At 36.5% G+C, this 15,603-nt stretch overlaps 1 protein-coding gene across 2 annotated transcripts in view; it reads right to left on the bottom strand.

Annotated features, from left to right (window-relative positions):
- Positions 1 to 15,603, bottom strand: part of LOC104605789 (P-loop containing nucleoside triphosphate hydrolases superfamily protein) — a 49,277-nt gene that overhangs the window by 2,973 nt on the left and 30,701 nt on the right. For both annotated transcript variants that reach the window (XM_010270681.3, XM_088896031.1), the window contains exons 15-25: positions 15,116 to 15,298; positions 14,766 to 14,936; positions 13,578 to 13,814; positions 8,205 to 8,345; positions 7,986 to 8,111; positions 7,467 to 7,517; positions 7,308 to 7,355; positions 6,920 to 7,225; positions 4,572 to 5,318; positions 4,321 to 4,410; positions 2,106 to 2,189 (exon numbers count right to left, since the gene is read on the bottom strand). In XM_010270681.3, the coding sequence (XP_010268983.1) occupies positions 2,169 to 2,189; positions 4,321 to 4,410; positions 4,572 to 5,318; positions 6,920 to 7,225; positions 7,308 to 7,355; positions 7,467 to 7,517; positions 7,986 to 8,111; positions 8,205 to 8,345; positions 13,578 to 13,814; positions 14,766 to 14,936; positions 15,116 to 15,298 (2,121 nt within the window). In that variant the 3' untranslated portion in view covers positions 2,106 to 2,168. The remainder of the gene's footprint in view (positions 1 to 2,105; positions 2,190 to 4,320; positions 4,411 to 4,571; positions 5,319 to 6,919; positions 7,226 to 7,307; positions 7,356 to 7,466; positions 7,518 to 7,985; positions 8,112 to 8,204; positions 8,346 to 13,577; positions 13,815 to 14,765; positions 14,937 to 15,115; positions 15,299 to 15,603) is intronic.

Genomic DNA, 15,603 nt, shown 5'->3' with positions numbered 1-15,603 from the left:
GCAAATAGTATATGCTCACAGTTCAGTTAACCAAACCGTGACCATCCCTACTGGATGGAGACTCAAAACCAATCATCACTTGGGCAGAAGGCATTTGCCAAGCCACTTGGATATACAGGCATGTTTTCAGTGAAATAGAATGTCTCTCAAGGGAGTTAAACACCTCTTATAATTGGGTTAGAAGAACATCAAATGGGATAGCGAATTCACTAGCAAAACAATGGCTTAATAGACATCAATTGTTTTGGGCTTTAGTGTGAATCTCATGTATTTCAGGAGTTCGGCTTCTGTCAGGGAAAGTCGGTGCTTGCACCATTCGAGCAGCCCCTTGCAACCTTGCATTGGGAATATCTTCCATGAAATAAATCACATAAGTACGGAGATATTCCCAATGCAAGGCTGTTGGAATGGGCTTTGCCCTGACCGAAGCCGGACATATTTCAGACTCTGTTGGAATATGCCAACCTGTTGTTATAAACTTATTTCATTTATTTAATAAATTCTTCTTACTGATCAAAAGGAGAAAGAGAGAGAGAGTGAGTGAAATGAATTTTTAATGCTGCAAAGCCCACCTTTGCATATTACTTCCCTCGTATAGTTTCACATGAGATCACATGTTACATGATAGCAGTAACTAATTTTGTTTACATGTCTCGCAGTGTACAGGTATCTAATAGGTGGGCCTCTTGCACTGGAAGGGGCATAGTAGTAACTTGGGCTGGGCTTCTTGTCTTTCAAGCCTGGTTCAGGGCTAGTGCAGTAGTAACTTGGGCTTGGGCCTTATCAGACTCCATAACTAAAAATTAATATGGAACAGGTAAGCTGAACTTTTTTTTACATAAGCAAATCCAAATCAAGTTAATCTAGTGGTATTTGAATCAGCTCATTTCAAAATTTATGTACACATGAAACTCAATTTCAGGCATGACACATAGTAAGGCCAAATTTATGTAGGAGATTTACTTTAAAAGAATGCTATAGTAGCTTCTTTAAATAAATGTTATAACGCATTTTTCATAAGCTTTCTTTGCATAAAAATAATGAACAGTAAACATATAGAGTCACCCATATCTATGCATCAGTACCAATTGACAACCTATTCACAATGATTAAAAACCTGGTTATTTCCTTTTTAGTTAAGTGTATTGTATATTTGTACTAATAATTATGTGGCAATACATATATGGTTGTTGTATTAATAACCAAGCACAAACACTATAAGAGAAGAATAAAAATGATTTGAGTTATAGCCTTGGGAATTGCTTAAGTCCATCAAGCTAAGTACCTTTATATTTATGCTATTACTGCCTTTCATTTCAAACCATGTAGATTAGATACTACCCAAGGCACTGGAATGCTGATAAGGGGAGATTGTTCCAATGAGTTCCACCCCTATTGCAAAAGCCCTTTACCAGCAATTATAAGAGAAGCCCATGCACATTTATTGGTAGCATCCATTCCCAGCCAGAGGTGGTCATAAAGTGGTTTCCATAAGCAGTAAATTCCTCCTATCCAGTAAAGGAACACCAATTTTCTAACACCCATCCACTGGAAATAAGATGGTTAATGGTAAATATTTCTCCAACACTGTCAACATATCCGTAACGACCTCAGCTTCCTCAATCCTCTTCTTGTTTTGCATGAGTAAACATCTTGCATCTTGACAAATATCAGTATATAGTAAAACATGCAGTAAGATCCTCCACTCAATGATACTAACAAATTTCCACAGACCCTCTGATTCCAATATAAGTCACGATCAATAAATCTCTAGCATTCCAAAAGATGCAGTGAATCTGCTTCATCCAAGCACTTTACCCTTGCCCCCTCTCCCACAGGAAAAAAGAAGAAATGAAGAGAAAAGAAAATATAAGAAAGGAAAATTGGCAAGACTTTTTAAACACACTGTTTAATAGTTGTGGCTTCAAGACGTAAACTTCTTCCATCCTTTAGAACATACACCCAAGTCGTTCAGATATAGATATATGTAGACATTGACCCTAAGCTATGCATGTTTGCAAGAACTCACAGTAAATTTAACATTATAAAAGAGCAACAGAGTTTATCCCAAGTTGCCAAAAGAGTTCATGAGATCAACAAAGTACCTCAATGACCAGAATATTATGTTATTTTCCGAAGTATTCGAATGATGAAGAAACCTTGACATGCTATAGAATATGACTTGAACACTACATTGAAAGATAAGCAATAAATAGTTAGCATTCATGTGTAACTGCTAAGGTATCAAGCAAAAATAACTCATAGTAGAAGGAAATTTCTATCATTTTGTTGACAAGTAATTCTGTGTATGTATTGGTAACTGGGTATGCCAATGTGCTTTGCAAAAGATATACAAAAGGGGTCCAACCTATTACAGCACTTCATATCTAATCCAGCCCCAGTAGTGAATAAGATTACAGCACAAGTTTTATTTATTTTTTTGATTGCAACACAAGTTTTATTTATACTACACAAGGGAAACTCTATGATGCTGAAAATACATAATACTGGAAGAGGTTGACCAATTAAAACCTCCCAAATTTTGATAAATACCACCTGATTAGTTACCACTTCTATGAATTATGATATAGGTTCATTGATTACAAGTTTTCTGGTATAATAGTCAAACCCTACACAAAAACCAAGGGTTTTTTTTTTCTGCTCCATGGGGCTACACAACAGGGGTAGTAACTTACCAACTGAACCAACATCAGTTGATCACAAAATCCAATGCATGAACTTAGGAAAAAAAATGCTTGGGTGGCACAGGCCATTGAAGCCAAGGTACTTTATAAGTCAGGGTAGACCACTAGTGTCAAGGTTGTTCCAAGGTTCAAAGTATCGATACGTATCGGCCGATACATATCGTGCCGATGGCTTCCCGATACACCCCTCCAGGGGTTGTATCAGGTCAGCCACTGGTTCAGAAGGTAGTCGAGCCTTAAACCAACCCCTCTGAACCGGTTTCAAAATAAATAAATAAAACCTTAAAATAAGTACTGATACAGGCCAATACACCCTCAATACTTTGAACCTTGGGTTGATCATCTCATCCTCTTAAATCCCAAGATCTGCTAACTTGATTGCAAACAAGATTTCTGGAGTTCTTTGGTAGTAACTTTATTTGGAGAATGCCCCTCAACTCAATAGTAATAACAGCACTACCTTTTTTTATTTACTATACTTTCTTCCCCTTTTCTCCGTTTCTTTCTTTCTTTCGGTTTCTTTTTCTTTTCTTTTCTTTTCTTTTTTTTTTTTTTTGTGTGTGTGTGGTGGGGGGGGGGGGGGGTGTCTTGTCTTTGGCCTTTTGTTAGGCATGGCTGGCGGAGCCACTTCAGAAGACTAACACTTTACACCATGTGTCTTTTGCATTTTCTTTTTTGCTTTCTGTTATAATTATTCAATATCAACCAAAAGCTGCTATCAATAATGTAACACTCACTCAGGGAAAAAATGTACGACTGTCCAGTATGCAATTCAATTACTGTGTACCATTATATGTTAGTAGTTTTAGTCTGACAACGAAGTTGGTTCATCACCATAATACCATGCTTCCCCAGTTGGATACTGAGCACCATAACATTTCCTTCAAAATGGATAGCAGTTCCTTTACTTCAATAAGTATGGCTTTTCCATTAATTTAGTCATTTTACATAGAAGTTGTATTTAGTCATAGATTGGGGATCATGTAATTGAGAAAGTTCAAGTTGCAAAGTTTATTTTCACTATCACAAATAGCATTGCTCTTGTCAACCACTTCTGATCTGGCTTTTTGTCTTTTTTTATTTTGTTTTTCCCTTTTTAAGTGTTTGGTAGGTCTTTAAGATCACATTCACCAGCTCCTTTATTTTCTACAACAATTATTCATACAAGTAATGGTTTTACATTAAATTAAAGAACTATCTTTTTACATGATTTATCCATGTAGGACAAGTAAGACTCATATAGGAATCCTACAATCAGATTACAGAGAGCTACATTTATAGGGTAAAATACCAATTAAACTAATATTTAGCATAGAATAGTCTATTTAAGCATTTACGCTTGCCTGAATTTCCTGAAAATACCTAAAACTTAAAAGAAGAGCAAAAGTTCTGAAAGAGTAGCTGAACTTTGAATTACCACTCAGGTTACAAATAGGCTTGTAACTGTAAGCAGTAACAAAAGATAAATGCTAAGTTTAAGGGTGGTAGATTTGGATAAGAGAGATTTTTTGTAAGACGGGTAATGAGATTCACTAACTATCAAGAAGAACAAGAAGAGAACAAGGGACCTAGAAAAGAAAAGAACCCACATCATAAACCTAAAAGAAAAAATCACCTTTGCATGGCATATCTTGGTAATTGCCTCTACATGAAGGTTCTGAAGCTCTTCAAGAGCAGTGATATCCAGACCAACAAGGTTCTCACTCTGAAGTAAAAATCAATGGATATGTAAGCAATAAACTGGGGAATATACTTATCAAAATGATGGAGAATATGCTAGTCCTAGAGAGAGAAAGAGAGAGATTACATAAATTTGATAAAATGTTAAACCCGTAGAAGGGGAAGACTGCAATATAAGATCCCTACCTTTAATCTGGAAATAACATTTTCCAGTTCCTTGCATCTTCTTCTTTCTTTTTCATAGCAAGCTCTTACTTCTTCCAATGTACTCAATTCATCCATGCTGGCATAATTGTCATCTATTTTAGACATCTTACTTGTATGACCATTGGATGAAGGAAAGCCATTTATAATTCTTGGTGATACATCAGGTATGTGTGCCCCCTCAAGCGAGGCTTCCACAGAACTGATGTTATTCTTCTTCATCTTAGCAACAAGCACCCACATATTTGCAAGCTCATTTTCTAACTCCTCTTCTCGCTTTTTTGCCTCATTTAGTTTTTTATGCAGCTCCTCTTCTATGTGATCTCTCTCAGATAATGCAGCCTCCAAAGAAGCTTCTCTCTGACATCTTGCACTAAGCTCCTTTTGTAACTTCTCAACCAAAGCAACATCCTCTGTTTTTCGTGGACATGCATCAGGCCTTGCAACACCAATGTGATCTTGCTTACAGTCAAATGAGGTGTGCCTATGGCAAGCATGTGATCTGCACTGGGTTTCTTTTGCTGCAGCCAAGTCACCAGTTAACTTGGCATTTTCATAAGAAAGTTTAGTTACTTCTTCAGCTAAATTCCTAAGTTCAACAGCTGCAGCTGCAGCCAACTCCTTGGCATATGATGCTTCCTCAGCAAGCTTACGGCTTTGAATTTCAAGTCCATCCTTTTCTTCTGTCAATCTCACCTTCTCTTGCTTCAGATTCTCAATCTCAGCAGCCTAAATCAGATGGAACACATACATCAGTCCAATTGAGTTGATAAGTTATTGAAAATATAATTAACACTCATAAGTCATAAGTTGCTACTAGGAGTGTAAGCAAGTCGAGCCAACTCGTGAGCTACTCAGGTTCGGCTCGCTAAATACTTGAACTTGTCTCAAAGATTATTGAGTTGAGTCGAGTTTGACTCGAGTTGAGTAGTTAGTCAAGCCAAGTTCAAGATTTGCAATACCCAACTTGAGTAGCTTGCGAGCCTAATCTAATAAAATATTATTTTTCCATATATTTTATTTATAATATAAATAAATATTAATTTATTTATAATATAAATAAATAAATTTATAGTCAAGTTTCATAATATATTTTTATTTATAATATTTTAAATATTAATTTATTTATAAATTTTAATAGAAACTTATTTATAATTATCTCGAGCTGAGTCGAGCTTGAGTAGCTCACGAGTATCGACTCAAGTCAAGTTCAAATATGAAATTCAAAACTCAATCAAGCTCAAGTCAAATTTCAAGCTCTTAGTTTTTGAGTCGAGCTTGAGCTCGAGCTCAAGCCACCCAAAACTTGACTCGGCTCGCATAGTTTTCAAGGCACCTAGGCGATGTTGGGCGACACTAGGGCGCCTAGTCACCTAGGCGATAAAAATTTTATAATATAAAAATATAAATTTTGGCTAGTTCCCTAGTTTTATGTACCATTCAGCATGTATATTAATTGAAAAAAATAGCAATTCTCTTTATTAAGAACATTAAATTTCCTCTAAAAATGTGGCAAATCATCACATCTAAAAGATAAACATCTTTTACATATATTAATTTAATTATTTTCAAAAATAATACTGTCATAATAAGGATTTAATAGAGACTTTCATACCAATAGTAGTTAAAGAAGGTTAACTTTATACGATAAATATTCAAGATGGAAAGTAAAATAGAAAAAAACAAGGATGGGGTTTCTGTTTTATTTAACTAGAGAGAGAAAAGAAAAAAAAAACATAACCTCTTTATAATTCTATTCTTTCTTTCCTCTTTCTTTCTTTTTCTCTCCTCAAAACCCTTTGATCTTTTAAATTTCAATAGTAAAACATTAAAACAAAGTATATTGATATATATAGCATATGATAAAATGTATTAACACATACATTAATAAGATACAACAATGTAAATGATATTATAAAATGCTCCCACCTTATCGTTTTTGTTGCCTAGGCGGGCACTTAGTCACCTAGGCAGGCGCCTAGTTGCTAAAAGTCAAGGCGTTTGGGTGAGGCGCCATTAAAACAAAGTATGTTGATATATAGCATATGATAAAATGTATTAACACATACATTAATAAGATACAACAATGTAAATGATATCATAAAAAGCGCCCACCTTATCATTTTTGTTGCCTAGGCGGGCACTTAGTTGCCTAGGAAGGTGCCTGGTCGCCTAGAAGGATGCCTAGTTGCTAAAAGTCAAGGCGTTTGGGTGAGGTGCCCAGACAAGGGCATCTAGTCGCCTAGGCGACACCTTGACAACTATGTTGGCTCGACTACACTCCTAGTTGTTACTCCAATATAATAAAGAAAACAATTTAAGCAGCTGACCTGCATAAGAACTTGAGAATTCAAAGATGTATCACTTTTACACCCTCTGGAATCTTCTTCAGAGAATATGCCATTCAAGTTCATGACACTTGTGGGTGTACTCCCATCAAGGAAGGATTCTTCATATGTGCCAACCTTGTCCTTCAATCCACCATTTTCTTGTAATGGTTCATCAGAACAGTTCCTAAGCATGGTAGCCTCATTATCTGCAATTTGTTTTGGATGGCTAGAACTTCCATCTGCTAAAGAATTGAGTTGTTGCCTTAGCAAAAGAATTGTTTCTTGCATCTCACTGTTCTCAGAGATCTGATACACAATTTGGAAGGATTGTCAGTATACGATGCCTGTAAGCCAGTATTAAGAGGCACTGTCTGCTGATTATTTTTACCTTCATCTGCAGCTGCTCCTGAAGAATCCTATTATCTGCTGATTTAATCTTCAATATCCATTCCATAAAAATGTCAAAAAGGATATGTAAGAACAATATATCCATAATATGATTTTTATGTAGAGAAGAAGTTGCCAAGCAAAAATAGAACTAACAAACCTCAAGCTCAAATGTTTTTTCATTTAGTTGACTGGCAAGCTTTGACAAAGCCTACAAGAGAAAATTGACTCACCCATAAGACCACAAATCTGATATAGTAAGAATAGATAACTGTATAATAATAGAAAACAAGGCATTCCTAGAATGCTAAATAGCCATAGAGAAAATAGGTATGCTCATAAGTCACAACCTGCCTTCTGATTGAACAATCTAGCCACTTAGTTCAAGATTCTAGTTTCCAAGGGTATAATCAATACCTATTTCTCAATTCAGGCCTTTTTTATGGATATTAGTAAGGAACATACACAAGCATGAAGCATGACATTAGACATGAAAATGAATGTAAATGCCAAAGGTGAAAGCATCACATATGTCCTAACTGATACAGATCGTTCTCTATCTCTTCTTATTTGCAATTCTAATAAACAAGTTCCTTTCTACCGCTTAGAATGAGTTGAGACCTAAACATTCCTCAAGGAATATAGTTACCCGAAACCCTTTTTTTTATAGTTTAGTTACCTGAAACATTTCAATGCTATTTGATGTATTTGGAGTTGTCTCAATTGAACCAAGCATCCGTTGCTCAAGTACACGCATTTGAAGCTTCTTTTCACTGATTTCATCCTTCAACTTCTGCATATGCTCCTATTATAACAAACCCAATCATTAATTACTACCAGTAGTTTAAACTTATAGAAAGCATGAGAAATGAATAGAAGTTTGAGGTCATTTGCATGCCCGAATATTTGTATCTTCAGGATTGCTGGCTGCTTGCTCTGACAATCTTTTCAAAGAGCTAGTACACAAGGCTACCTCCCCAGCTAACATTTTCACTTGCTCTCGGAGTAGATCCATTTGATCCGTAATAGTGGTCCCAGTCTGAATTAGAAGGAGAAGACAAGCAATCACATCTATACTTCGATAGCTGAATATGATGAAACACCTATTTATATTGGTCTGATATCAGGTTTAAGTCACTGAACACATACAACCTGCTGAATTGAACATACTAATTGTTTCACTTGTAAATGCAAATAAAATGTTGTTTTATCAGTAATGGAAAGAACCTTCATTAAGGATATAGTGGCATAGAAATATGTAGTAGAAGAAGTTGAAACAACCTCCGAAACTAAATAAAAAGTGCACAAGAATTAGATCCCCAAGGATATCATCCCAAATTTTCCCAAAATCAACCAGTTATCCTTCAGCATTAGCATTTAATCTGTAAGAAGCTAGACAAACTCTGCACAAAACCTCAGGACTCTTCCCAGAAAATTCGCCAGAGATGATCTTTTAATCCCGATGAGTAGTCCTCAATATATAGTGAACTGCCCAACTCTACTATCTTTCATAAAATACAAAAACAAGAACCTTGGATCAACCAAGTCTCCCAGAATTCATGGGGCTCACAGGAACACTCCACCTCCATCTGAGTAAGACAAGGAAGAATCCAAGACAATATCATCACATAACAATGAAGAAAAAGGTATTTGGCACTTTCTTCATCCTCAAAGCGCATGCCACAATAACTTAGCAGTGGAAGGCCAGCAGCATGCAAACAAAATCCTCCATCTTAGGGTATGCCTTGCGCATCAGTACAGGCATGTGCCTTTTGAAAAAATGTGCATTTTTTTTCTTTTTCATTTTTTTGTGCTTAGCAGCTGGACCAGGGGCTCTGCTCCCGGACCCCCAACCAAGCCCCTTGAGGCAAGCCCAAACAAGTCCATATCAGGGTCCTAAATTCTCAATCCCTATAAAAAAGGTTTTATAACTTTAAAGCGATGCCATCAGCAAACAACATGCACCATGGAACCTCCCGAATGTGTTTAGTCAATTCATCCAAATTGGTAGTTCAAATACATCAATAAGTAGGTATATGCATTAAACGATATAACAAAAACAATAACCCACAATAAAAGAGTAAAACATGAGATTGACTTGATTCAATCATCTCAATAGTGAACATCCTTGAAAGACTTAGGGAAGTTAAATGAGTGATAAAAGATTAAGGTGAAAAGAGATACATGGGGACCCATGACAAGACCACTATTGTCTCTTTGCCACTTCCACTTATTCTACAACAATATGGGGACACTTTGTACATTTGTTTGATGTCAAATGGACATCACTTTCCAACATCCTCAAGCTTTTGGTGATTCTTTCCTATCCCCCTCCATAAAAAGAGGGAAGATTCTATTAGAGATGCATGGAAAGCAATTCTGTAATGCTAGAATCTTCTCAGACACAGACCCATCAAAAGAGGCATTTATTGACATCATCAGCATTGTACTGTCCATTAGGCTCAATTTGGAAAGAGTACAAATACAAATATGTAGAGTACAAAACCTTGCATTTTGTATTATTTTGTATGTGTATTCTTTCCAAACTGAGCCTTAGGAGCAACAATGGGCCAGGCCAGTCCGGATTGGGCTGGGCTTCTGGGCCTACAACTTCACAATATAGTAGCATTGTTATATTATATAATATGGTAAACTTAATAGTTAATACAAGGTTCAAATTTCGTAGTGTGTCATATCAGTGGGTCACTGATACGCAAAATAGAGGGAGTTTCAGGGTAAGACCTGTTTCAAGGGGTAGCCAGGCCTTTTACACCCCCCCCCCCCCGAACATGTTTGGAAAAGAAACTAAAAGAAATAAAAGCATGTTAATAAAAACCTGATACACCCAATTCATCATATCAGACTGTACTGATACTTTGAACCTTGACTTAATATAATATAATATCATATATGATATGTGTATTATATAGTAATATTTGTATATAATACATAATATAAATACGCACACATAATAAACATATGTTGCAGACCAGGCTGGGATAGAAATGATCGTCCCTACTGTCCATTAGATACATATGACACAGCATTATACTTTTCCACTAGAAAGATTATGACAACTCACAAACTCCACATCAATTGTGTCAGCCTATGCAGAACCATTGGCTCAGGAGGCCCAACCAAAGAAGAGTCAAAAATTCAAAATCCTCTCACCAGGGTCTCTTTTGATGTTTTCACAAGGTGCCAAGCAGGTAGCAATGGAAGGCAATGGTGGTAGCTCAATGGTTCAGAGACTGTTCAGGGTCCACAACTCCAGCATCATCTCACCAGTGAAGCAAGATAGCATTCAGAACAAACATCTCATTTAACTGGATTTGGAGATTTGCCAACTCCTTTGCTAATAGTTTGCATGATATGTGGTGGGAAGATCCAAGATATATTGGGAAGCATCCATCTTGAGATGGTTCTTACCAGTTTGCTCTCCCACATAATGATATATTACCTTGTTCATTGGATTTCACCCCTATGATGAGGACGTTTTGTGTCAATCCCAACTGTCTAAGAGGATTCACATTCTTTTTTTTTTAACTTTCATCACTACTATTTGATAAAACTCCCATTGATCTGCTATTACCTATCAAAAAAAGAGTTAAAGTAGATCCTATAATGACCAGAGATAGTTGATGTTAAGTCCCTAATTTTGCTGGACTGGGAGCATGTTATTAAGTTACTCCCAATCACAGCTTAAAAAAAGAGAAAAAAGGGCTTTCTTTCCAACCTGACCTTTTAAGCCCAGTCAGTCCTATGGGTGGGCTGAAACAATTTAGGAAAGAAAGGGCATGCAGCCCAGTTTAATGAACAGGCCCTGAGTTAATTGGACCTTATTTATAGTGCAATAAGCATTTAACGAGCCTGTAATAAAGCCCATTTAATGGGGCAACAAGCCCTAAAAAAATTAAATTTATGTTAATTAACAATCTTATGAGGTGTCCCATTTATTTATAAAGGGGATTCCACTTGTCTTACTCTAACAAGAGGGCTATTTTCCCTCCTTTAGCCACTTGAAGTGGGGGGACAGATGTACCCTAGGGGAGAGTTATTTTCCCTCCTCTAACCACTTTAAGTGGGTGACACATGTCACCCTAAGAAGAGGGAGTTATCTTCCCTCCTTAAACCACTTTAAGTGGGGGGCGGGGGGACACATGTCACCCTAGGAAGGAAGAGTTTTCTCCCTCCTTAACCCATTTTAAGTGGAGTGACACTTGGCATCCTAAGAAGAGAGGGGTGGGGAGTTAGTTAACCACCTCCCTCCTCTAATATAAACCCCTCTCCTACAAGGAGAGGGCCTAATGCCATTTTGTTGGCTAATACTAGTTTATCTGCAAGATTTCTAGCACAAAGAAGCAAGTAGGAAGAGAAGAGAAGAAGATTGGTGTGAAGAGCATAAAAAAAGGAAGAGGAAGGTAGGGAATTGGGTTTTCTTCCTACACCCCTTTCACTATGATATTCTTTGTCCCTCCTACATAAGATGGAGGACTATATTCTTTCTATTCCTCTCACTCCTTTCTTTCTTCCCTTATTTTTTTCTTTCTTTTCTTCCTTGCCTCATATTGAAACACATGTAAGGAGATAACCATCTACAGCCTTGTCTATGAAACTTGGTTGATTATGGTTCCTTACTCCATCTTAATGCATAAAATCGCTATTTTACATGTAAGGAGACAATCACCTACAGCCTTGTCCATGAAACAAGCGCACAACAGATGAAGCTAGAGCTCTAGATAAAGTCATTATTGATTATATCTATCTGGGCAACACAACAGCTAAGAGCTCCAAACTACTTAATCGTCTCAGAGATTGGATGAGTGAGTGAGAGTGAATTCAGTGCAATCATTTTTGAGATTTTTCTTTCATGCTTTCTTTATTCTAAGACAAGAATAGGGACTCTGCCCTTATTTTACTTCTATTCCAATGGAAAAAATACCCCTTTTTGTTCTACTTTTTTAGACATAAGCAATGCCTAGGCACGCCTAGGCAACCAAGCAACTAAGTGCTCCCTTGACGCCTAGGTTCACCTTGGTGCCTTGAAAACTATGGTGTCATTAAATGTAACACTTAATTAAGGGTGATGTGAATTAAATTTGAATTTGAAAAGTTACTAAAATTGAGAGGGAAAGAGGGAAATAAATTTGAAATTGAGAAGTGAGAGAAAATATTAAATTTGCATTGTATTGGCTGATACATATAGCATATACCATTTTGGGTCTATATCGGCCAATCCGAGCCCGATACAGGTCTGTATCAGCTCGATATTGACAAAAAGAAATGGAACATAAAAATTCTATATGCTCCTCATATCAAACCTTTAGTGAAGCACAACATATACAAACCGATATGTTACAAAATTTCAAACCTTGATTTCCTTGATTTCTTCTAATGATCTTTTGAAGATATGTTAACTAATTTTCTTGACTTTTTAGATTTTCCAAATATCTTAGCAAAATTAGTAAAATATCTCCAAAATTTATTCAATTCTATATGGTGAAACATTCACCAATATCGAAATTACAAGCTATAGTTGTGGCAATCAGAGCTTAAAAGCTTCTCAGGACCATCTCAATCCACTGCAACCTTCAAAACCAAGTTCTTCTTTCCACTGCTATCATATCTCACCACCACCCAAACCCAGTCTTCAACCTTTCCTTTTTGACCTTTCGAAATGCCTTTTCTTCTCATCAGGACAAACGCTTAAACTTGAAGCCTCTCCCTTTAATGACCTTTATCAAGACAACCATCATTCTTTAGTACCCTTTTTTTTTCAAAATTGAAGAGTGGTCCCCACTCCCAATCACAGCCATCTGAACACAGCCATCTGAACCTTCCTCTCCATCTCCCTCCACATGCCTCTTAGTTAACACCTCAATCTCTCTCAAAATTACCTCATTACCCCTTAACCTTTCCCTCCCATCGTCTTCAACCTTCAAGCAACGATTCACTTTCTCCACATGAATTCTATTAACTATATTAGTTCATGGGACAAAAAGAAAGAAAGGAGGAAAAAAAACTTCGTAAAGCCAAGCCCAACATCCACGACAATATGCAATGAGAAAACTAAAATGCACGAGAGTCTAATTTCACATATTAAACGAGGAAACACATCCATACCCAAATAATAATAATAATAATAATAATAATAATAATAAAATCAAGAGCATGTAAGATAGGAATATTAAATGTTTTTCCTCTTAACATGCTTCTATCAGTGCCACAATATGAAGTAATGGGAAAATAATATTTAGGAGTTATCTCTTACTGGTGGCAAACGGCGCCCTCTAACAGTTGCACTAAATAAGTCACCTGCTTGGGTTCTTTCTGGAAATGAATCAATAATTGGATGATCATCACCCCTTCTACTCACTGATTTTCTCCTCCCCTCTTTCATGTCCCCCAATTGAATTTTATGTTGCAATGGCCGTGATGATGCAGGTGATCCACTAGCAGAACTTTCACTATCAACAATAGGTGATAATCCATTAAGGTGCTCAGGCTTCTGCATTGTAAGCCATTGAATGTGCATAATTGCACATTCACAAGTTATATCAGTTGGAGTTCATAAAAGTAAACCATTGCTTCAATAAGATGAAAAGGAAAAACATGATTTAGCATGACTATGAAAGCATTCTGAAAATACATTAATCACAACAACCCACAGGCTAAAAAAAACAAATAATTAAAGCCTTAATATATAGTGCAAATCAAAAGAAAATTTGGGGGAGGGGGAGTTTGCCTAATCACTTGGTCATATGTTCTTCTTAGCACAGATTACCAAATTCTTTGATTGGTAACTGTGTGATTTTATAAATTTCAATAGAGAATATTATGTACAACATGCCTCACATCCCCTGCTATTGGCTGGAAACCAACCTAACCCTTTCCATTAAAACTCACATAACCACCCAGGAAGCCATTCCCTATTAGTCCCTAACTTAGCTAGCATATCTGATACACCATTTTCCATTGTTTTCATCAACTTAAATATTGCTTCCACCTCCTTTACAAGACATTTGGTTTCCCTTATGGTTTGTCTACTATAGACACAAACTCCTTGACTTTTGCTCTTCTGCCAGCTTGCTAGAGTCTTGGAACCCCACTCTATCTTGATCTTCTTGAAGTTTTGTTGCTTGTAATACCGTTGGTATCTCTTCCTGTACTGAATCACCAATATCCACTTGATGTTGAGGCATTGTTGTCTTGTTTCACTCTCTATGGAGCCTGGCCAACTCTACTCTTTACTGTTAATTCATTAGTAAAGCTTCTGGCTATTAATTAGAAAGACTATAAATAAGATCACAAGGAGATGCCAGCTAGTATATACCTAAACTCCTTTTCCTATCCTTTCTTCTTTCAATTTCTATTATCTAACTCTTTTTTTTATAACTTCTGTTATCTAACTTTCCCATTTGCAACCCAAATTCCAAAGAAAAAAAAGGAAGAAAATTACCTTCAGCTTAAACCAGCCAAGCATTCCGCGCTTTCTATTCTTTCTGTCATCCTTAACCAACTCATCCAGATTACTGGCATCACATCTTCCTTCTGCTGAAAACTCTGAATCAAGGCTACCTGCATCCTCATCAATCATGTATTCCCGTTTTCTATCTGGCAAATATGCGAGCTGCATAAAAGGCATAATTTAGTACAAAAGATAATCAATGAGAAAATATTAGCACTGACTGATTTAGTTAGGTTAAGATAGAAAAGACATCAAAATTGTCAAATATAGATAATATAGATAAATTCTTTTATCTATCGTACAGCTATTAGTTCAAAATATGAAAAAGCACAGACAAAGACCTCATCTTCTCCAAAGGAGTGCCTTCTTCTATGGCCAGCCTTCTCAGGAATACTTGATGATATTGTATTTTTTGTGGAAACCAATATTAGCTTTGTCAACCTTTGAATTCTTCCCATCAAAGCTGCCTTAGCTTGTTCCTCCTCTTCCAATCTGGACTGCAATTTGACTTGACCAGCTTCGAGCTTTTGGATCATTTAAAACAAATACATAAAAATAAAGAATTTATCATGAATGTAATAAGGCAAATAACAATAGAAACCATATAATTCATACTGCTTGTTGCATATGTTCAAGATGGAGGTTTAGGGGTCAAGCTGAAAGCATAAAGTACCACAAATAGTTACTGGACTATCATGAAACTACATTGGATCTTGTATTGACCACTAAACTCATTTTCTTAATCTTAGATACAACTTCAGCTCATTACAAAAAAATGTTAAAAGGACCACCGCCCAATTTTAGCCCAAGCCATCAAGGGTCTCGGGAA

The sequence above is a fragment of the Nelumbo nucifera genome, chromosome 1, assembly GCF_055504915.1.
Source record: "Nelumbo nucifera cultivar China Antique chromosome 1, China Antique-T2T, whole genome shotgun sequence".
Classification (NCBI taxonomy): Eukaryota; Viridiplantae; Streptophyta; class Magnoliopsida; order Proteales; family Nelumbonaceae; genus Nelumbo; species Nelumbo nucifera.
This window is presented reverse-complemented; position numbering and strand designations above follow the sequence as displayed.